This window comes from Equus asinus, chromosome 11 (genome assembly GCF_041296235.1).
Source record: "Equus asinus isolate D_3611 breed Donkey chromosome 11, EquAss-T2T_v2, whole genome shotgun sequence".
NCBI lineage: Eukaryota > Metazoa > Chordata > Mammalia > Perissodactyla > Equidae > Equus > Equus asinus.
In genome coordinates this window covers 13,644,861-13,667,427 of record NC_091800.1, presented here as the reverse complement: position 1 = coordinate 13,667,427, position 22,567 = coordinate 13,644,861, and the positions used below count along the sequence as shown (strand labels likewise).

Here is a 22,567-nt window from a genome sequence, read left to right as displayed (position 1 = left end):
ATATCTCTAGGATAATTAATATCTTTAATCCTCAAAAATAATTCTAGAAGGCCACACATCTCCCTTTTGCAGATAAGACCATGTAGCTTCAGAGAGGTTAAGTGACTTTCTTAAGATCACAGAGTGATCAACTCAGGATCTGAACGCATGGCTGTTTGACAACATATCACGGAGCTTTCCACATTACCCTGTTGTTCAGAACAAACCACATGCTTATGATGAAGACTGAATAAAACAACTCTCCTTTCTCATAGGTTTTGCCCTGGCATAAACTAATTTTGGGACTTCAGTAGTTGATGAAAGAAAATATAAATGTTGTGATTTGGAGAATGAAGCTTCCTATAGATTAGAGTAGCTGGTTATTTTCTTGAAAGACTAATACAACTTCCAGCCATGGAGGTCCCTCCTAACAGGTTGTTTGCCCTCTTGAACTTGAATGCATCTTTTTGCCCTTAGAGGGGCTTTGAGAAAGCCTACGAGCACGAGAAAAGTCAAGAATTGAGGACCCATAAAAATACCTGAAATCTGATTAATGACACACCTTAGAAAGGTCTAGAGACTAATCTTTCCCAGATGTACTGATGATAAAACCTTTAACTGGTTGTTATCCTACCAAGGAACAAGTGAACTCGAAGGTACCATTCTCTGTGTTTACTTCAATCTGCAGCCTCTCAAAACCATTTTTGTCTTTGGTCTCCAAAAGACTGAACACCTTGGAGAGAGTGAAGCAGTTCACTAAAGGGAAAGTAAGCATCAAGTCACTGCCCTGTTTTCTTTTCTCCCTTCCTTTGCCTTTCAGTATTTTACCTGAGAGGAATGACAGTAACAGTTCAATGATCTCCTTTATAAATGTCTGTCATCTGCTAAGATGCAATTACACAGACTTTCCCCTGATTTTCAAAGTAGGTACTGTCATCAGAGCCTGAAAGAATGTCTGCCAAGATCTGTGCGCAAAGGAAGATGAGGTTACATTGACATTTCAAGGTCCTTTCTCACCTAAAGGAGATCGAATAACCTGCAAGAGGCAGGATAATCCTGAATTTCAACTTCCCTCTTCTCCTCAACACAACCGACAGACTGTTCTCATTCTTGTGTCCCTTGCTGGCCATCCTTTCTTCCATCTTCTCTCATTTTCTCCTCCTTTCTATTTTCCTCCTCTTCTGGCTCATTTTATGTAGCAAAAACTGAATCATTTGAAACCCATTAATTCAAAATTTGTGATAAATCGGACAAGGCCTTGTATTTTTTAATGTCAACTTTGGAAAAGATTTGCTGACTCACAGTGTGAATCGGTGGTGCTCAGAATCTTTGCACTTCAGATTCACCGAAGGCTGGGCCCCACCTGACTCAGTGGATCTTCAGTGGGGCTTGAGAATTTGCATTTCTAACCAGTCCCTGGGTTATGCCGATGCTGCTGGCCCGGGGACCATACTCTGACACCTCTGAAGTAAATAAACAGGAAAGCAAAGGGGGCCAATTAATCCAGTAGTCAAAATTGTTTTTCATTTCATTTGCCTAGAGCAAAACTGATATGCTTCAGAAACATCAACTAAGTTAATGCTTTGCAGGCAAAGCAGAAAGAACATGGAACGGAGACCTAGTGTGGCTCTGCGTGACCTTGGGAGAGGAACTTGCAGCAACCAGCCTTCGGTTTCCTTACCTGTTATTCTTAAAGAGACTAGGTCAGGGTGTCCTTGCTAGCTCCAGTATTGCATAATTGTATAAAAATATACATTGAAAATGTATGAAAACATCACTTATTTAAAACTCTTACAATTCAAACACTTAATAATTAACACTTGCCTTACCTTGAATTAATACGAATTAGTGACATTCTATCATCTATCCTATCTATACAGGAAAGCTTTACAAATAATCCTGACGCTTCCGGTTACACCTCTACTTCCTCTCTGGTTCCACTCACATCTCTGAGACTGGAAACTCCCTATACTACAGGCGGACACATGAGAAGCCCGTCTTTACTCCTAGCTGTAATCCCAAGACTTGTGTCAACATTGTTTTTTTAAATGTTACGTACTGAAAGTCTGCCTTTCACAAAACTCTGTATTAGGCCTAGTGAAGGACAGAGGCATCATCTCTGTTCTGGGCCATTGATGAGACAGACACTGTGGAATAGATGGCGTTTGACTCAGATCTTAGAGGACAAGTAAGATTCTGATAGGTAGAGATGAGAAATGGGCAACCTAGACAGAGGGAACATCTTGGCAGGTGCACGGAGGCATCTGTTAGAAAGTCTCTCCCTTGTCCCCTCCTCCCCTCACTCTCTCACTACACATCCCTACCTTAGCATATATGCTCAAACTCCGTCTTCACTGAGTTACTGTAAAGTCCTCAAAAACAGGACTACGCCTTGTCTTTATCCCAAGCACTTAGCACAGTGCCTAACATAATTAATTAAACAATTGTGCTTACTTAATATTTGTTGAACTGAACCCATCTTATTCCACAATACAGTCTTTATGTGAGTGAAAGAATCAAGCAAGAATATATATTAAAAACTTAATAAACTCTTAAGTCCTACAAAAATGTAGGTTTTTAATTCTTATCTTTGGAATTAAGGTCTTGAATGGCAAGCCAAGCAGGTTGGACTTTATTTGGAGGACAATTGGGAGCTAGCAAGTTTCTGGGGAGAATGTTGACCTGATGTTGTTGTGTAGGATGGGCTAAAAAGGGGCTGTCTGAGGGACAATACAAATTAAAGACCACTGCACCTACCATGAGAAAAATAACGAAAGTGGGAACCTGGATAGGAGCTATCGGAACAGAAAGGAAGATCCTACATCTTACGCAGATGGAGCTGAAAGCCTGTCACATCACCCTTTCCTAATAAAGAACCATGCAAGATATGTTTCTGGTGAGATGTTATAATGGTTAAGGTGCTTAAGAAGCTTTTTTAGAATACTGACGCTAGAACCTTTCTCAAAATTTCCCACCTGTGGCAGGATATTGGTCAGAGTTCTTGTATCTAAGCAAGGAAAACTGTTATCTATGTATTCCTGGCAATGACAGAGTCTCCTAGCTCTAGAACAGAAATGACTTTCTGGCAGTGTGGCAGAGAGAGAATTGTCTCTTGCCCTATGTCCGTGTTCATCAAGTTTTCAAAACATTAGAGCTAATGTCCATTTACAAGAAACAATGGGGACACAGGAACAAGTTAAAGAATTACATCCATTCTACAAGAAAACCGTACCAATTTCTACAAGTCAATGGGAGAGAGAAATATGGGTCGGATGATTAAAGGAGACTTAGGATAAAGAACAACCAAATGTAATGTGTGGCTCTTGTTTGATTCTTGATTTCAGCAAACCAACTGTTAAAAGGCTTTTTAAAAAATGACAAGCAAAGCAGTTTGAATGTGGAATGGACATTAGGCGATACCAAAGAATTATGGTCAACTTTGCTAGGTATGATAATAGCATTGTGGATAAGTAAGAAAGTACCCATATTTTCTAAAATGCAAACTGTTTATATGGAATTTAATGAAATGATGCTTATGTTCTATTCAAAATACTTTAACAGAGAAAAAAGGCATAAAGGAAGCACACATGACTAGACCTTGATAACCGTTGAATCTGAATGACGGGAATATGTTTCACATTGTATTATTCTTTCTCCTTTTGTGTTTGAAGAATTTCATAATAAAACACTTTTTTTTAAAGATTAAGGCTCATTGGTAAAGTTTCCTACCTCTTATAATGGCAATACTGAAAGAATGCTATCTGAGCATAATTAATTAATTTGTTCATTTATTCAGTCATCAAACATTTACTGAAGGCCCACTCTTCTCCAAGCATTGTGCTAGCTGCTGGGGGAGCAAGCCAGGCATGACTCCTGTCCCCACACAACTGACAGTACAGAGAGACAGGCAGAATATAATCACAAAATGGGAAGTGCTATGAAGGCTGCTGCAAGAGAGAAACAGGGGAGCTATATCTGTGATTGTGGGGTCCGGGCAGGACTCTCTGGGATGGTGACACTGGAGCTGAGACCTAGAAATAACTGATGATAGATTCAGCCAGAGAAGGCTTCAAGGCAGAAGAGAATTGGGGCCTGGGGGGTTGTAGGAATTATATAAGTAGGGGAAAAGGACACTTCATGGTGGCTCACTCACTCCCTTCCTTCTGGTTTCATCAGACGCTGTTCTGGCCAGCCACCCTTGGCCCTTCCCTCTGCTGAGAGCCTCTATCCCCTTCACCCAGCTTTACCTGCCTGCAGAGCACGGGCTGCTTCTTGACATGTGATGCCATATTATACTTTTCTGTCTCCCCCACTACACTTAAGTGCAACAAGGGCAAGGAATTTGTTTTATTCCTCCTGTATCCTCACCTTCTAGCTTAATACCCTGTACTCAATAAATAACTGTTGCATTAAGGAGTAAGGAAGCATTAAGATATACAAGGTCATGAATTGTCTCCAGCTTAGAAGCCCTACATTTAACCCAAGACCCACATCAAGTCTATTGAGAGAGCTATTTCTGCAACCAAGCAGGATGCTGACAAATAAAGCACCAACATGCCCGGGAGTAGACTACTACATCAAGGATGACAGCATGTCATCTCAGTAGAGAACTTGACTAATGGTGTGTTGAGAATCCCTGGCTTATGGAATCTTTACAGCAGAGTTTGTCAAAGTGCAGGTTGTGATCCATTGCTTGATCATGAAACCAATTTAGTGGATGCTGACCAGCATGATTTCAAGGAATTAGGAGAGAAAACCATAGAAGAGACAAGAGCAGAGTGATGTCAACCTGCACAGTAAACTTTTGTTTCCAGTCTCTGTCTGTGTCTACAGATATGTGTATGTGTATGCGTGTGTGTGTGTGCGTGCGCACATGTGCTCTGGGTCACAGTGGAAAGTGTGTTTCTTACTGTGGATCATGGTCAAAAAGGCCCTAGAGGCGGCAGGAACAACAGTCACTTGCCGACCGTTATCAAGGCATTAGACTGAGGCCTACCCCAAATGACAAACCCCACTTCTTGACCTATTTTATTAGAGCCATATTTAAGCCAGACATCAAGAGCAAGAGGAAAACAATTTTTGAATGGAAGTTTTTGCAGCTGCATTAGTGGGTGCATTACAGAGGGACCCAACCTAAAGGATCAATAAGGAAGAGCAGACTAGACGTCAGGGACTGCCACGAGAGAGCAGCGCCAGAAGCTGCCATATTTTAACAAATAAAGGTCACAAACCAAAGTTTTAGCTGTTCCCCTCCAGGATCCCCTTGGAGATTACACGATGGGGGGAGGGACCTGAAGGAGAGTTGAATCCTACATATATCTTTGTTAATATGATATATATTATATTATAAAATAATATACATATACACAGGTACAGTGTACATTGCAATATGCATCTTATAAAATATATACATACACATGTGTATACAATAATATACACATATGTATAATATAGATGTTATGCATATACGTTATGCTATATATGATAATACAAGATACATTTCCAACACCTATGGAGAAGGAAGGACTTTCAATGCATGGTATGCAAGAGAAGCTCAATAAATATTTGTGAAATGAATTAACTGCATGACTGAAATCCTTTATAGTCTAATTAGTTTGTGATTTTGTCAACATCAAAATATTTATTAAATTCCTGACTCATACGCATTTATTTATTTAGATGCTAGCTGATTTAACAAAAAAGATTTTAGGTTTTATTAAATTCTTAAAGAGTTACGGAAATGTACAATGACTACGTAAAATTCACTTGATGCATGCCTACCAGAAGTTTATAATATAAGATGGTGATAAATCTACCAATTCACAGAAACATATCAGTTGTCACTGATCTCAGATAAAAGATAAGTTTATATATTGGGAGCAACAAATGCAGTGAGTGAAAAGGGAGTCAAGATGGTTATCAGACCATGGGAGTGGTCTGTTCAGTTGAAATACAACGAGGGTCAGTAACATTTCCAAGAGATATCAAACAACAAAAGTATAAGTGTTTCACGTAAGTCTTATTATGATGCAGCATTTTTTCCAAATACATGAAACCATAAGTTTTATCATATAACTTTCATGCTTATAATACATAAAGAAAAAAAATCTCAAGAAAACAAAGTTCCTTAACACACTCTACTTTACAACCCCCAAAGCTAAAGGGTAAATTAATGACTAATAGAGACTTTATGTATTCCTAGAAACAGAATGGTTTCATATGTAAATATCTAATAGTTTCATTAGAGATAGTGCAGTAGAGTAATTAACAAGTAATTAAATCTCCCAAATCATTAATAAACAAAATGTCTCTCCTCTCTTAGAGCAGTATGTTGTCAGTCTACTATTTACAAATTAACTTTTCCTACCTTCATTAAATAGAAAGTTAAATAGTCAATATCTAAGATGCATGTAATTAACCCCGTGTCAAGGAAGTTTCCTCTCGTTAATTTTTCTGAACTCTTGTACAATACTGCTTACAAGGTTGTGCTAGAATTAATGTAACCAGGCTATTACCCAAATAAAGGAAAAGCAGCAGCATGCAATTTGGACCCAATTAATATTGGTTAACACATGGTACCTTGTTTTTTAATTCATAAACAAAAAAAGAAAAACATTTTACTTTTGAAACATTGCAGAAGACTAAGCCAAAAGCAAAGGAAAAACTGCTTTAGGCCTATTTTAAGGTTTAAAACAAAACACATGAGTATTTACATTACTATTTAGAAGAAATCAAGCATAAAACCTACCTCTGCTGTAATAGTAAATGGGATGGTATTAACTCTTTTCCAACTACATACTAGCTATTCTCGAAGAGTAGCAATTTTACAGCACAGATAATCATACCGAATCTTTCGGTGAAACTTTAGTGCACAGCAACATTCCATTATATCTCAGCTTGTTGTTCCATAGACTCATACACAAAAAGTATCAGATCTCACCTCTGATGTATTGCAATCCCCAAACAGAAAACCTAAAAGGCATTAATCCTGCCTCTAAGTAGTGACATTAGAAGTAAATCTCTGCATGTAGATGCAATTGCTCCCCCACCCCACCCCTGAAACCTTTTAGGAGAACCCTCCCTACATTCAGCATTTAATAACTGATCAGCCACTCCACACACATTAACAGCATTTCATACCTACCAAGCCCTTTTATGAAGCTGATCACACAGGATCGTCTCCAACAAGCTGTTGTAATCTCCATGAGCCTGAAAAGGAACCCAAACTACCAGTCTGGAACTGCTACACGGACTACGTTCCAAAGCAAAAAAACATAATGACGGACTCCATGATCCCGTTGCTCACTGCCACCATAAGTGTCTCAGCCACAAGGTAGGGCTCTTTTATTTCTGGCCCAAGGTGTATTTTTAGTCAGGTACTAAAGACCTACAGTAGAAGACAAACTAAAGCAGGCCTCCTGTCCAGGGCAGGCTGTTCATACCAATGGGACAATTTTTAGCTGCACAGTAAGACAGTGACCTACAACTTGCAGAGTGCCCGTATGTCTATATTTATCCACGAGAACATACTATGCTGACAGATTAGCAAAGCTGCTCAAAGCACTCCAGGAACATGAGCCCGACCCACACAGCTCGTCATAAACAGTCCGCGCGCACCGAACACACGCCCCACCCAGAGATCTAACCCAGGTGCTATTGGGTTCCTATGACCCAGAGATCTAACCCAGGTGCTATTGTGTTCCTATGACCCAAGAAAGAGAAGAGCGAAGATAACACAGGGTGGGTGAGCAACCATTGCTTCGGGAACCAGGAGCTCTTGGCCACAAGTACACACAGCTTTAAACAGCTTAAATTCTTAGAGAAAAACAAACAGCAGAGAACCCCTATTTGAAGCCAAGAGTCAGTGAGAAACCATATACCCTCAAGGAAAATGAAACACTGAACATCTGCTGACATAACTAGTAAAGAAAAGTGATTGGGTTTAAATCTATAGTTATATTATTTTAAAAGACACAGCCTAAACTGACTCATTAAACTTAGTTTGTAAGACCAAGAAAGAGACAATACTGGCGAAAGTTAAGTGCTCTATCTGCAAAAGAAAACCGATTTAGGCTAGCGAGAATATTGAGAAGGAAAGTGCAAAGTTACCTAAAAACAAAATACAAGTGTAACTAATTGATCTTTCGCTGGGCATTATTTGTGACAGAAGAATTTTATAAACCAACATAGCTGCGAGGACCATGAAACTCAAGTCATTTTCTAGTCTCGATTTACTCGGGGTAATTGAAGGTTTTCTTTAGCAATATAGGTTGGAATTACAAAAGAGCATGGTCTGGAGAACTGACTGATAAACTGAAACATTTCGCAGGAAGGAGAAAGGCGTCCAAATTACCAAAATGGACACTTAAACTGATTCTGGCAAGCAAAGATGCCAGCAAAGATGCCCCACAGTACCTCTGCATCTTACACATTCAGGGTTTATGATGTCTTTTTTAAAGAGTTGACTGAGGTGCATGCGTGGCATTTGGTTTATGTTTTACTAAAAGGGGTCAAAACACTTATAATACAACAGTGTGCCTACGGAGGTATCTGTGTTTTGAGTCTTAAAGATTCTTCTTCAACTCTTCCCTTTCTGTATCCACAGTGGAATCGAGACTCCACTGACAATTTGCACTTTGTCAGCTTCAAGTCTCTAGTGCTATTATTAGACCAACCTTTCAAATGATGTGGCTGTCATTCAATTAAAAGAACACTACTTAAAACAGCCTCACAGAAATACGAAAAAAAAAGCATTTATCATTTTATTAGATACAAATTACCAAACATTTTAGGGAAGTGCAAGAAAAAAACAGTAGAAAAGAGAACTACCATTTAGGGGCACTGCACTGGATTCAGGAACTCTGCAGGGCACTTTTCACATATTATCTCATTCAGTCCTCACAGCAACCTTATAAGGCAGCATTAGCACCTCCATTTTAGAGTTGATGAAAAGGAATAAAAATAAGATTGCCCAACTTTTCACAGAAATAAAACAGACAATCCTAAAATTTGTATGGAAGCATAAGACCCAAATAGCCAAAGCAACCCTGAGAAAGAAGAACAAAGATGGAGGCAATGGAATACTATTCAGCCATAAAAAAGGAAGGAAATCTTGCCGTTTGCAGCAACATGACAGACCTTGAGGGTATTGTGCTAAGTGAAATAAGTCAGACACAGAAAGACAAATACCATACCACCTCACTTCCATGTGGAATCTAAAAAAGCCAAACTCATAGAAACAGAGAGTAGAATAGGGGTTGCCAGGGGCTGAGGGGTGGGTAAGAACGGGGAGTTGCTGGTCAAGAGGTACAAAGTTTTAGTTAAATAAGTCTTCAGGATCTAACATATAGCGTGGTGGCTGTAGTTAACAATACTGTATTCTGTACTTGAAAGTTGCTAAGAGAGTAAATTTTAACGTTTGCACCACACACATACACACAAAGGTAATTATATGAAGTGATGGAGGTAGTAACTGAGCTTATTTTGGTAATCATTTCACAATATATATATATGTATCAAATCATCACATTATGCATGCACCTTAAACTTACACAATGTTATGTGTCAATTATATCTCGATAAAGCTGGAAAAAAACAAAAAAGAAAGTAGAAGAAAGGAAATAATGACAAAGGCAGAAATAATGAAACAGAAAACAAGTATAAAATAAAGAAAAGCAACAAGCCCAAACTGATATTTTGAAATGATGAATAAAATTGATAAACCCTTAGAAAGACCAATCAAGAAGAGATAACTGAATATGTTATTTTATACATACAGTTAAAACTTAAGGAAATGTACAGAATTGTAAAAGCTACCTTAAAGTAATTAATAAAATTTTCTGGATTCATAAATATCATAATATTAAAAAAAAAAATAAGATTGCCCAAGGTCATTCGCTTACAGGTTTGTCAGACTCCAGAGTCACTACATTTAGCAGCTTTTACTCTGGTATGTTCCTTAATACAAATTGTGATTTCTAAACAATGGTTATCTTAGAGCATTTGTCTTTGTATACATTTAAGAGTAGCCTCCCCCCGGGGGTCAGTGCGATGGCGCAGCGCTTAAGTTCGCACGTTCTGCTTCTCGGTGGCCCGGGATTCCCCGGTTCGGATCCCGGATGCGGACATGGCACTGTTTGGCACACCATGCTGTGGTAGGCGTCCCACATATAAAGTAGAGGAAGATGGGCATGGATGTTAGCTCAGAGCCAGGCTTCCTCAGCAAAAAAAAAAAAAAGAGGAAGACTGGCAGTAGTTAGCTCAGGGCTAATCTTCCTAAAAAAAAAAAAAGAGTAGCCCCCAAATAATCTACGTTTTTTTACCTAGAAATGTCACATATCCAAAACCCAGCTGAATTCCAGAAAGGGCAGTCTCCCCCGATGCCCTCCCTGAGCTATTCCTCCTCCTGTGCTGGCCTGGCCCTTTCTGGTTTGGGGAGCACCCTAAGGACAGCAACCACATTCTTCTCATCTTTGGATAGTCAGGGCCTACTACAAGTTGAATTAACAAATAATGGAAGGTCTCTTTATAGTTAAAACAGATGGCACAAAGTCCATCTATTAAAACTCAGAGTCTGTTCTAGAGAGTTCCCATCTCATCTCATCCATCTCCACTCAAGAGTTTATTTCTCCTGCATTAGACATTATTCTAACAATCTTGGCTCCCCAATCCCCAATTTATGTTAGATTAAAAACAACAAATCATGGCTGGGTGAAGGCTCCTGAAAGCAGGCATACTGCAGTTGAAGAAGTGACAGCCGTCAGCAATGGCTGATATTGATAGAAAAATCAGAAAACAGAAACAAAAAGCAGACACAAAACATAGGAAGGACAGCAGTTTAAGGATATTTAGTATAAAAAATATATAGATATTTAACATTTCAAGATGCCTGAAGATACTCATATATTATAGAATCTTTGATAATTAATACATTTGCTGATGATGTGAATTCATTTAGACATGGTTAAATTATGATAGCATGCTATACTATCAATACATACAGAGAACAGTAGAGCATAATTTAGAAAGAATTCTATTCAAAATGATTAAATTGAAATGTTTTGACACTTCAAGGGTTAAGCTTCACGACTGGGAGAAATTTACTCAAAGATCATTTGTTCCCTGATGATACTAAATAAATGTCATGCATTTTAAACTATATTAATGTCATCTAAATTTAATAAATAAAATACGCTGGAGTGCTGGCATGTTTAATTGATAGTTCATTAACCCTCAAATATTAATTGAATGATGACTTTAAAGTTAATGCTTTTATTTAACAGTTAATCTAATATTCATAAAAATTTCCTTTCTGCTTCTGTGTGGCCTGGTGGCATGATAGCAAAATTTTTTTTTTTTTTGAGGAAGATTAGCCCTGAGCTAACATCTGCTGCCAATCCTCCTCTTTTTGCTGAGGAAGGCTGGCCCTGAGCTAAAATTCATGACCATCTTCCTCTACTTTATATGTGGGATGCCTGCCACAGCATGGCTTGCCAAGCAGTGCCGTGTCCGCACCTGGGATCCGAACCAGTGAACCCCGGGCTGCTGAAGCAGAACGTGCACACTTCACTGCTGCGCCACCGGGCAGGCCCAATAGCAAATATTTTTAAGTAAATCCAAACCTGACACTTCCACCTTCGTGAGCTTAGACGTTGCAAGGAAGTTCCTGAGTGTGTTTAGTTGATCTCCCTGCTTCAGGAAAGACTGCTCTTAGGCTACTGGCTGACTGATAGCTACCTTATCATCATGAAGGCTAGATCATATAACAACTCTCATTAAATGTAGCCTACTAAATTCTATTCGCTTTCCTTAATGAACACTCTATCATATAATGGGAAGCCAGAAATATCCTTTTGATACCAACTCAAGAAATTTTTTCCAGCTTGAAGAAGAAGTCAGCACTTAAAATGATCATATCATACCTATACCATTTAAAACTCTAAAGTGATAAGAAACTCAAGCTGATGATGAGTCTTATTTTTTTCATCATTGGACTTATAAATCCAACATCTCTCATTATGGTTTTAGAACCAGTTTGTGATATATTTAATGGAATATTTCTATAATAAAATGATTACACTTAATTTGCATTATCACACACATATTAGTCTTTCTAGAAATTCAGTAAATATCAGTGTTAAAATGTTATCACAGAGATATGGCAGTTAACAATAGATGCCACTGCCAAAGGATTACATCTTTTCACTATTTTTCCACGACATAACATAGTACAGAATATACTCATTCACTTGTATTAACAAATCTTTCGGAGACAAAGAACCTCTGAGGCTGTCTTAAGGTAGGAACCAAATTAAGTACAACGTAAGCAAACATTACCTGCAGCCTTACCTCTTCTCTGAGGAAACTACGATTAGGGCAGAGAACCCATAAAAGACAATGTGTTATTGTGCTTGGAAGTAATGGCTATCAAACAGGCTTCTCGCTGTAGGTAGCATTTGCCAAGCATATCATTACCTAAAGACATATGCGACAAACAAATGAAACCTGAAAATGTTTACCAGGAAGGCCTCTAGGGAAATACTGGTTTGTTCTGACACAGGGTGCCTCTGGACCCAAGCCACTGTAAAGCAGTGTTCTACCAACAGGTGTGCATTGCATATTAGGTACAGACTGTCTGAACCTACATAGAGGCTCACTTTAAACTTCCAAGAATCACCCGTTCTCTTTACCAGGAGCACTTAAACCCCACCTAGGAGAGGGTAATCAGAAGGGACTCTATGTTAATGAGAAGTGAAAGAACTTACAGGTGTTACAAAAACTCTGAATGCTTTTTCTCCAAAAAATTTTCTTTGATTCCCATTAATCAGCTTATAAGCTATCCCCAGTTGTACAGCTGTAGGTTTTACAACTGTAAGTAGTTCTTGACTGGACCTTTCCCTAGCCTATAGTCTTTTAATTGTATTAACTTGGAGGACCATTGCATTGATCCTCTTTCTTGAGTTTAGCTTATTTATTTTGTTGGGAGGGGCCTGACAAAAGCTCCGAGTTTACCGAAAGCTGGGGAGCTGTATAAAAAGTACAGATTCCAGGGTTCCAAGGAGACAGACCTACTGAATTTGAACCTCTGATGAGGCTAGAATCTGTCCTTTTTTTAAGACTCCATAAGTGATTCTGATGTGCAGCCAGGTTTGGAAGCTACTAGGAATATTTAATAATAAATGATAATTGAGTATCCTGTAAACTGTCTCCCCAGACAGAGGAACGCACAGGAGGGTTTAAAATAGTTACTACTATAACTATAGTTACTTATGACTGAGTAGTATTCCATTGGGTATATATACCACATCTTCTTTATCCATTTGTCCCTTGATGGGCATGACAAATAAATGGCAAGCAATAAGATATACTGGAGTATATGAGGAAGCAATTTGGTGTAAACTTAATTCTGCCTGACTTTGTTTTTCCAAAAGGGCCTGACATGGCCATCAAGCATGCATTGTATATCTGCTTTAAGCATTTGCTATGTCCCAAAGACAAGAACAAATGGCCTTAAGATAAAGGTGCAACTTCCCCCACATTGGCATTTCTATAAGGATAAGCATCTCTCCCTAGCCTAGGAACTGATTGCTGTGCCTACCTGTGACCACCCAGCTCGAGACAACAGACCTGCTACTCTACTGTGTCCACTGAGACAGCAGACCTACTACCTGCTGTGTCCATCAACTGCTGTGCCAACAGAGCAGTCTCGTGACTGTTGTAAAAGGGACATTTCAATCATATGTGAAGCATGCTCTTTGAGGGTATATAACCACTCTGTACACCTCACTTCTTTGGTGCCCTTCCTTCCTTGGGGAAGGAAGGCCCCGGACCATATGGTCTCCACATTTGGCTCAGAATAAACTCACCCTAAATTTTCATTTATAGATTGGTTATGGATTATTTGTGTCGACAGGCACCTATGTTGCTTCCAAGTCTTGGCTATTGTGGATAATGCTGCGATGAACATAGGGGTGCATGTATCTTTATGTATTTGTGTTTTCAAGTTCTTTGGATAGATACCCAGCAGTGGAATAGCTTGGTCATATGGTAGTTCTATTTTTAATGTTTTTGAAAAATCTCCATACTGTTTTCCAAAGTGGCTGCACAGTTTGCACTCCCCCCAGCAGTGTACGAGGGTTCCCTTCTCTCCACATCCTCTCCAACACTTGTTGTTTCCTGTCTTGTTAATTATAGTCATTCTGACTGCAGTGAGGTGATAGCTCACTGTAGTTTTGATTTGCGTTTCCCGGATAGTTAATGATGCTGAACATCTTTTCATGTACCTGTTGGCCATCTGTATATCTTCTTTGGAGAAATCTCTGTTCAGATCTTTTGCCTATTTTTTAACTGGGTTGTTAGGGGTTTTTTTTGTTGAGATGTATGAGTTTGTTATATACTTTGGATATTAACCCCTTATCAGATATATGGTTAGCAAATAACTTCTCCCAATTGTTAAGCTGCCTTTTCATTTTGTTAATCGTTTCCTTTGCTGTGCAGAAGCTTTTTCGTTTGATGTAGTCACATTTGTTTAATTTTTTCTGTTGTTTCCCTTGCCTGGTCAGACATGGTATTTGAAAAAATGCTGAAAGAACAATGTCGAAGAGTGTACTGCCTATGTTTTCTTCTAGAAGTTTAGTGGTTTCAGATCTTATATTCAAGCCTTTAATCCATTTTGAGTTGATTTTTGTGTATGGTGTAAGATAATGGTGTACGTTCATTCTTTTGCATGTGGCTATCCAGTTTTCCCAACACCATTTATTGAAGATACTTTCCTTTCTCCATAGTATGTTCTTGGCTCCCTTGTCAAAAATTAGTTGTCCATATATCTGTGGGTTTATTTTTGGGCTCTTGATTCTGTTCCATTGATCTTTGTGTCTGCTTTTGTGCCAGTACCATGCTGTTTTGGTTACTATAGTTTTGTAGTATATTTTGAAATCGGGGAGTGTGATACCTCCAGCTTTGTTCTTTTTTCTCATGATTCCTTTGGCTATTCAGGGTCTTTTGTGGTTCCATATAAATTTTAGGATTCTTTGTTCCATTTCTGTGAAAAATGTTGTTGGAATTTTGATAGGAATTGCACTGAATCTGTAGATTGCCTTAGGAAGTATGGACATTTTAATTATGTTAATTCTTCCAATCCAAGAGCACAGAATATCTTTCCATTTCTTGTGTCTTCCTCAGTTTCTTTCAACACTGTTCTAAAGTTTTCAGTATACAGATCTTTCACCTCTTTGGTTAAGTTTATTCCTAGGTATTTTATTCTTTTTTGTTGCAATTGTAAGTGGGATTGTATTCTTAATCTCTCTTTCTGCTACTTCGTTGTTAGTGTATAGAAATGCAACTGATTTTTGAAGGTTGATTTTGCATCCAGCAATTAGTTATCATCTTGAACAGAACTATCATGCTGATAACCTCACCTACAACTCAAAACATAATGAAGAATTCGGGAAGTAAACAAAAAACACTAAGGGTTTTCTTATGCTGTCCTTAATTTGTTTCTTATCTTAAAACAGCTTCATAGATTCCTTTTCTCTGTCCCAAATAGATGTTACAACATCCATGTACTTTAGCCATAGACTAACGCAAGTTCTCACTCCAAGTATAGCTTTTATTTACATACAATTCAAGCAAGCTTATTTGTTTGGTTTTTAAACCCTCAGCAAATTGGATGCAAAAAAGTCAAAAAGGTAAGTTGTAACAAATAATCACTTGATAGATGCAAAGATTCTAAAAAACATGCACACAATTAATGACAATGACAACAAAGGCATGGCAATGCCATTTAGTTTAGACTAAACCTCCTAGAACCACTTAAGGACATTTCTGAAGAGCTGCCCAGAACAAAAAAGGAGGCATGTTCAAGATGACACTGCATCAGTACAGGTAAAAACTCCTGAAGGATTTTCATCCAATCCATTTAAAATACTTAATAAAATAAAACTCACAATGGGAGCTCAGTTCTGATTGACTCATTCATTGGAGTTCAGGTAGAATCAAAGTAAACAACTATTTGCATCTAAGAAAGCATCATTTAACCCAAAATTTGGCTGGTCCTGAAAACATAAACCTTTTCTATAAAGTATGTAAATTCTGGTGAAATGATTAATGTCAGGAGCTCAAGGAATTAGCTCATTTCCTTTTTGACCGTTCATTAAGAAAGCACATAGGAACCAACAGTGTCTAAAAACCATTACACTGAATGTTAGAGAACCATTCAGCTAAATGTCCCATATCCATTTCTAACGCTTATGGGTCATCTTTACCAGTTTTATTTAGAAGCAATAGAGAAATTTCCATAAGAGAAAAGTATATATAGAAATGTACATCATAAGAGCACCACTATTTTGGGGGCTATAGTGGTTGTTTTTCTGTCAGGTTAAATTTTGCCTTTACAAGTGCAGTAAAGGAGCAAGGAGAAAGGCACAGAGCCACATAGCTTTTGCTGCTGAGGAAGCTTCTTTCCCCACAACCTGCATCTCTACAATCCTGCTCTGCTCAAGGATTCTTTGAGACAACTCAGTTGTCAACATGTTCTTCTTTGCACTCCACCTTGTATTTTGGGTTGATGATATTTTTGAGAATCAAAAAATACGGCCCAAGAAAGGGTCCTCCTTTAGGTAAGACACTAAGTGTCCAAAGCAGAGCACCAGGGATCTACCTGCACCTAATGAGGCCAAATATGGATTCCATGGCACCATGGACCTGTATGTCCACCTTTAAGGGCCATCTCTGCCACACAACTAGCCATAGGACCTTGGGCAAGTCATGAAGCCTGAGACCCAGACTATTTGTCTCCAAAGATGAATTCAGATGCATACTACAAAAAAAACAGTGATCCTTCTGCAGCATTTTAAAAGTAACTAAACATTCCTTAGGCTAATCTAGAGCTTCATTCAAAAGAGACCTTGTAAATCAAGCAGGTAGAATGACAATCTGAGTGTCAGAGTCACTATTAAGCATAGTCAGGATAAGCCAACTCCCAAAACGAAATCCAAGTTTAGAATGTCTTAATTTTATATTATGAAATGACTCTGCTGCCTAAAAGTCTAGGGACCTTCTGAAAAACAATTCAAGTTAATTTTACCTGTGCTGTTCAATACTAGCCACATAGAGCTATTAAGCACTTGAAATGTGGCTAGTGGAACTGAGTTGCCGCATTTTAATTTTAATTAGTTTAAATACTGATGTGTGATTCAGTTATTGGAAAAAATTTAAGTAAGTGAACCAATTTTCATATGTGAAACTTTTTTAACTTTAAATTTTATGAAATCTAAATAGAGATCATGGGTTTTTGACCAATTTGGTGTCCAAATTTAGATGTGCTGATAGTATAAAATATATAATGGATTTTGAAAAATTATTCCCCAAAAAAGGGAGGTAAAATAAGTTAGTAATAATTTTTACGCTGATTACATGTGGAAATATTTGAGATATACTAGAATAGGTAAAATACTTTGTTAAAATTAATTTCAGATGTTTTTAACCTCTGTTTAATGTAGTTACTAGAAAACTTAAAATTGCCTGTCTTGCATTATATTACTATGATACATGCTTTTCTCCAAACTAACTGCTGCTTATAAAACTTAGACATACGGGAAACAATTTTTGTGAATGAACATTAAGAAAAGCCACAGTGTTGCACACCCATGAACTAGTAAAACCTGTAGTCATATATATTCACCAATAAGTGATAATTTTATTGATTCAATAAGCAAACATCTATTAATCACTTCACAAAGCCTCAGGCTAGGTGAAACTGAGAGGCCATCACTTTCATCCCCATTCAACCACTGAGAAAACTGAAGTAACTTGTCCAAGATCACACACCCAATAAATGCTGGAAAAAAGGACTCAAACAGATTTGCTGGCTCAGAAGTTTGTACTCTTTCTGCTATACCAGATTGCCTCCTAGAAGTTGAGAAGTAAAAACATCAAAAAAGATATCCCTGATATTAAATGCTTCCACATGGCACCGAAACCCATATAAAACCAAAAATATAAAACTGACTGGAGAACAGATTTCTAAACATCTTCATGCTCCCTTAGCACTGTCTAACTATAGCATCTTGATTACACATTGATTTGTGACAGCTCCTGTATTGCCATTGTCATTCCTACTAAATATCACATGGATTTCCACCTTGCCTGCCTCTTTGGGGTAAACACCTTCCACTTCTTTGCAATTCACCCTGGCTTCTACCACAGGGCTTTGTGCATAATGGGTTCTCAATGAACCTTTGTTGATTTCTTTAAATCTTTAATTTTTTTTTTTTGAGGAAGATTAGCCCTGAGCTAACATCTGCTGCCAATCCTCCTCTTTTTGCTGAGGAAGACTGGCCCTGGGCTAACATCCATGCCCATCTTCCTCTACTTTACATGTGGGATGCCTATCACAGCATGGCTTGCCAAGCAGTGCCATGTCTGCACCTGGGATGTGAACCAGTGAACCCCAGGCAGCCGAAGTGGAATGCATGCACTTAACTGCTTGGCCGGCCCCTAAATCTTTAATTTTTTAAAACTACACCTATGTAGAAAGAAAAGCTGGGAAAATTGTATGAAAAATTTTGAACTCTTAATACAGACTTGCACTAGCAAAACAGGCACACCACTATTTTGACTGACACTATTGTCATAGTACAACTGTTTTCATCGTGCGCGCCATTTAGTGGTCTCAGAGAGTTGATACCCACCTGAAAATACAGGAGGAATTCGAGCATGCTGGGGAAAATGGGCTCAATATTTAAGCAGAAAGCTAAAGCGGCAAACGTGCATATGAATTTTTGGTGGGCTGCTTTTTCATTCTGGGAGGTAGTTCTTGAATTCCCTTCCATCTGCTCTTGCCAGCCATCTCACCACTCCCTTCCTCTGCTTCTTCCACTCCCAACTACACACTTTTTGCTTGACATGCCTTTTCCTCCCGATCCTGCCAACACATCATCTCTTTCAAAGACCTTTTAAAAGTCCCACTTGTACCACAAAACCTCCCTTAACTAAATAAAAGGGAAATGGTTACTTACCTCACTCCACTACATCCTGGGATGCAATAATTTTGAGCTCCCAAATTGGAAGGGGATGGAAATATTTAAATATGTATCTATATGAAAGGAGTTTTAGTACTGCATAACTTCTCAGTGTGAATTATGATCGCTGTTCTCAACTATATCACTATAAGTTCATCTACATGAATAACTCTCATTATTAAGTAGCAGTTTTAGAGTTTGTTCACATACTGACATGTCTTCTTGAAATACTGTATGTGTGAATATATAATTATAAATTATTAATTTTTTTTGCTGAGGAAGATTCGCCCTGAGCTAACCTCTGTACCAATTTTCCTCTGTTTTGTGGACTGACACCACAACATGGCTGCTGAGGAGTGGTGTAGGTCTGTGCCCGGAATGGCCACTTAACTGGAGTGCTGAACTTAATCACTAGGCCACAGGCTGGCCCTAATTATAAATTAATTTTAAGTTCCTTTATTTTGCAATATTCATTCAGAGTCGTGGGAGTGTACCAGCAGTATAGGTTAGAGTTTACAGCCTGTTGTTTTATTATGACAAGTTAGGCGCATGTCTACCTTACTTTCTTATGTGATGACACACCACCTGCCATTACTTATTCATTGTTACCAGAGCACTCTGTGGCCTTCTGAAGTAGTTACGGTCATACACCCTGGCAGCCCATAAAAGTTGATACAACTTCCAGAAGTTTCTTCACATAAGGGCATGGAGGAGGTATTGGGAGAATCTGATTCAACTAGCCTAACGGGATGGAGTTTGAACTGGCATAAAAACATAGAAAAATATGTCATCATCAAGTCACCTAACACTAGGAGAAATTTTTTCCTAGAGGGATTTACGCAAGTATATATGGCCCCAGAAAGCACATTGCTCTCCCTAGAAGACAGAAGGAAAAGTCAAACTGCTAGTACCTGTCTACCATAGCAGGAGCAAACCATGTATGGCTGTGAATATAATAAAAAGCAGCCAGCAGTGATCATCTTGAACCTTGTTTCTTAAGAAGTCCTATCTTTGGGGGGCTGGCCCCGTGGCCGAGTGGTTAAGTTCGCGCGCTCCGCTGCAGGCGGCCCAGTGTTTCGTTGGTTCGAATCCTGGGCGCGGACATGGCACTGCTCATCAGACCACGCTGAGGCAGCGTCCCACATGCCACAACTAGAAGGACCCACAACGAAGAATATACAACTATGTACTGGGGGGCTTTGGGGAGAAAAAGGAAAAAATAAAATCTTTAAAAAAAAAAAAGAAGTCCTATCTTTGGGACCTTTCCTGATGCATTGGTTTCCAGCAAAAATTGCACTACATTTTCCTGGGAAACTTCCATATGTAAAAACTGGTTAGACAACTTAGATGAACTGATACCCCAAAACTATCCCAAAGTATTCCAGCAGGCTATGCAGCACTCATTAGATGCTTATTTTTACATTTAAATGAGTTAAGGTCATTCAGTCATCTAAATTTTATATTTTATTAAAAAATAAAACAAAGCAAAACCTCTGTCAATCTATAACCTGGGAATAACCATAAGACAAATTCAACAGAGGCTGTAAACAGCAGTCTCAAAATGCCTCTGAGTTATTTGGGTGCAGTAAATCAAATGAGTATCATCAAGAGAGAACTCTACCATCACCTTTCAGCCTCAACGCAAATATTCTATTTAAAGAGCACAGTTCTCTTCAATGTATAATTTCAAAATACTGTTCCTCAGGAAATTGCTTCTATTTTTTTTAAGCAGTTTGCATGAGCTACATAATCAGACATGTTTTTATCCTGCATTAAAATAAAGCATGGGCTGGGTGTAGGGAAGATACCAAACCCCAGCAACTCTACCTCAAACAAATTGCTTAAAACTGTTCCCTCCTTTCCAACACATCTACTACTACCTTACTTTGACTCCGTGTCATCTCTTTCTTGGGTTATCCTGGCAGTGATTCTCTCTACCTCCATTTTCAGCCACGACTCCCAGAATGAGCTGGGATCTGACCATGTTGCTCCCTGCTTAAAAACCTGTTAAGTATGGCCTGCCCAATGCTTTCAGGATAAAGCCCAGACTCTTCAGCAGGTCCTTCAATGTTCCTTATGATCTGACCCAACTTGCCTCTGCGTACCATCTGTCACTCTCCTGCGGGGACCCTCGGCTCCAGTTGTCACTCCCACTTTCATGTCTCCCCGCATTTGCTCCTGTGATTCCTCTGCCCTTTGCCCTCTTCTCTGTAGCATTCTTCAGGTTCAAATGTCACAGCCTCTTGGAACTACTCCTCAACCTCTTCCCTCCTACATAGAATGACGAATCACTCTCTTCTCTGGATAATTATTTATGTCAGTATCCCTAAGTCCAAGCACAATCCCTGGCTAGAACATCTATTTAATCAGTGTTTCTGTTCTCTGCAACTCTTTATGCCTCCCCTTCCATCAAGGCAGGCTGTCTTTGATTGTAAAGACCATAAGGCAGCAGCTGGGCCTGCTGAGTCACAGTGTACTCTATCTACCAAGGTGCCCTCACAAGTGGGCATTTAATAATTTATAAGAAGGGACCGGGGAATGGCTGAGTCACTCACAGGGGCTTCCTGAAGCTTATTTAGGCATGCCCAATTTGAGCTGTTGCTTTGAGTACATCCACTTTAATCACCATGATAAAATCTTTGGGTTCAGAACTTTTTTTCTAGTAAGACAGTCAGTTTCTCCAAATACGAAACAATAGCATCTCTCATGGGATGGAAAAAGACTTTGATCAGTGAAGAATTAAACGAGTTCAGTAATTTCACTGAGAATGGTTTCCTTCCAATTTGGCAAAAGCGGCTGAAAGGTTTAAAAGTAAAGTTAAATTAAGTCCACATAACTTAAATGACATTTAGACAAACATAGGAATAAGTTAATATTTTTTATAGAGAGCAATCTTTGACAGTGTTGACTGATTTAAAACAAAAACAAAAAACCCATCACAGAAATAGTCTCTCAAGTTGGCTGATCGCTACATAAATAAAAAACTATTTCACTCTAACTTCATTTTGAGTTTCATGGACACATCTGCCCATAGTTCTGTGAGCACAATGGTGCAATTTAACTTGTTCAATCCACTCAAAGAAAACAGGTGAGGATCACGGAAGGGAAGAGACTTTATTGCCAAGATTAGATGTTGAGTCACTGTTTGGAGAAAAAGATAGAAAGACTGCAGATTATAAAATGTTACTGCTTGCTGGTGGTTGATCCGCTGATGGGATGCCAGTTAAGTTTGGCCATAAACCTCTCACACCCATTCAGGTAATTTTATTCACTCCGCCAACCTTTAACAGTTTATTAACAACAGTCAATGTGCCCTAAAATGTGCTGGGGAATATAACAATGAACAAAGGATTGATTCTTAGCCCAGGAGGACCCTAGACAGGGAAGGCACATGTCACAACAATATCACCATTGCTACAACGGCAGTGTATAGAAAGGTTGGGGGAAATGGGGCAGTCAGAGAAGATTTCACCCTGAAGGTGGCATTTGAACTCATCCTTGGGAGAGGAGTTTGGCTCAGGTCCAAACAACACATGCTTAAGGTTTAATTCATGTGACACTCGCAGAAA

General features: G+C 38.8%; 1 protein-coding gene across 8 annotated transcripts in view; it reads right to left on the bottom strand.

Moving 5' to 3' along the window:
- Positions 1–22,567, bottom strand: part of FRY (FRY microtubule binding protein) — a 407,136-nt gene that overhangs the window by 206,744 nt on the left and 177,825 nt on the right. Inside the window, exon 1 of one of the 8 annotated variants that reach the window (XM_070520477.1) lies at positions 7,124–7,331. The exons of the other annotated variants lie outside the window; for them this stretch is intronic. Coding sequence (XP_070376578.1) covers positions 7,124–7,184 — 61 coding nt within the window. The 5' untranslated portion in view covers positions 7,185–7,331. Of the gene's footprint in view, positions 1–7,123; positions 7,332–22,567 lie in introns of those variants that run through there. 8 annotated transcript variants of the gene reach the window in all.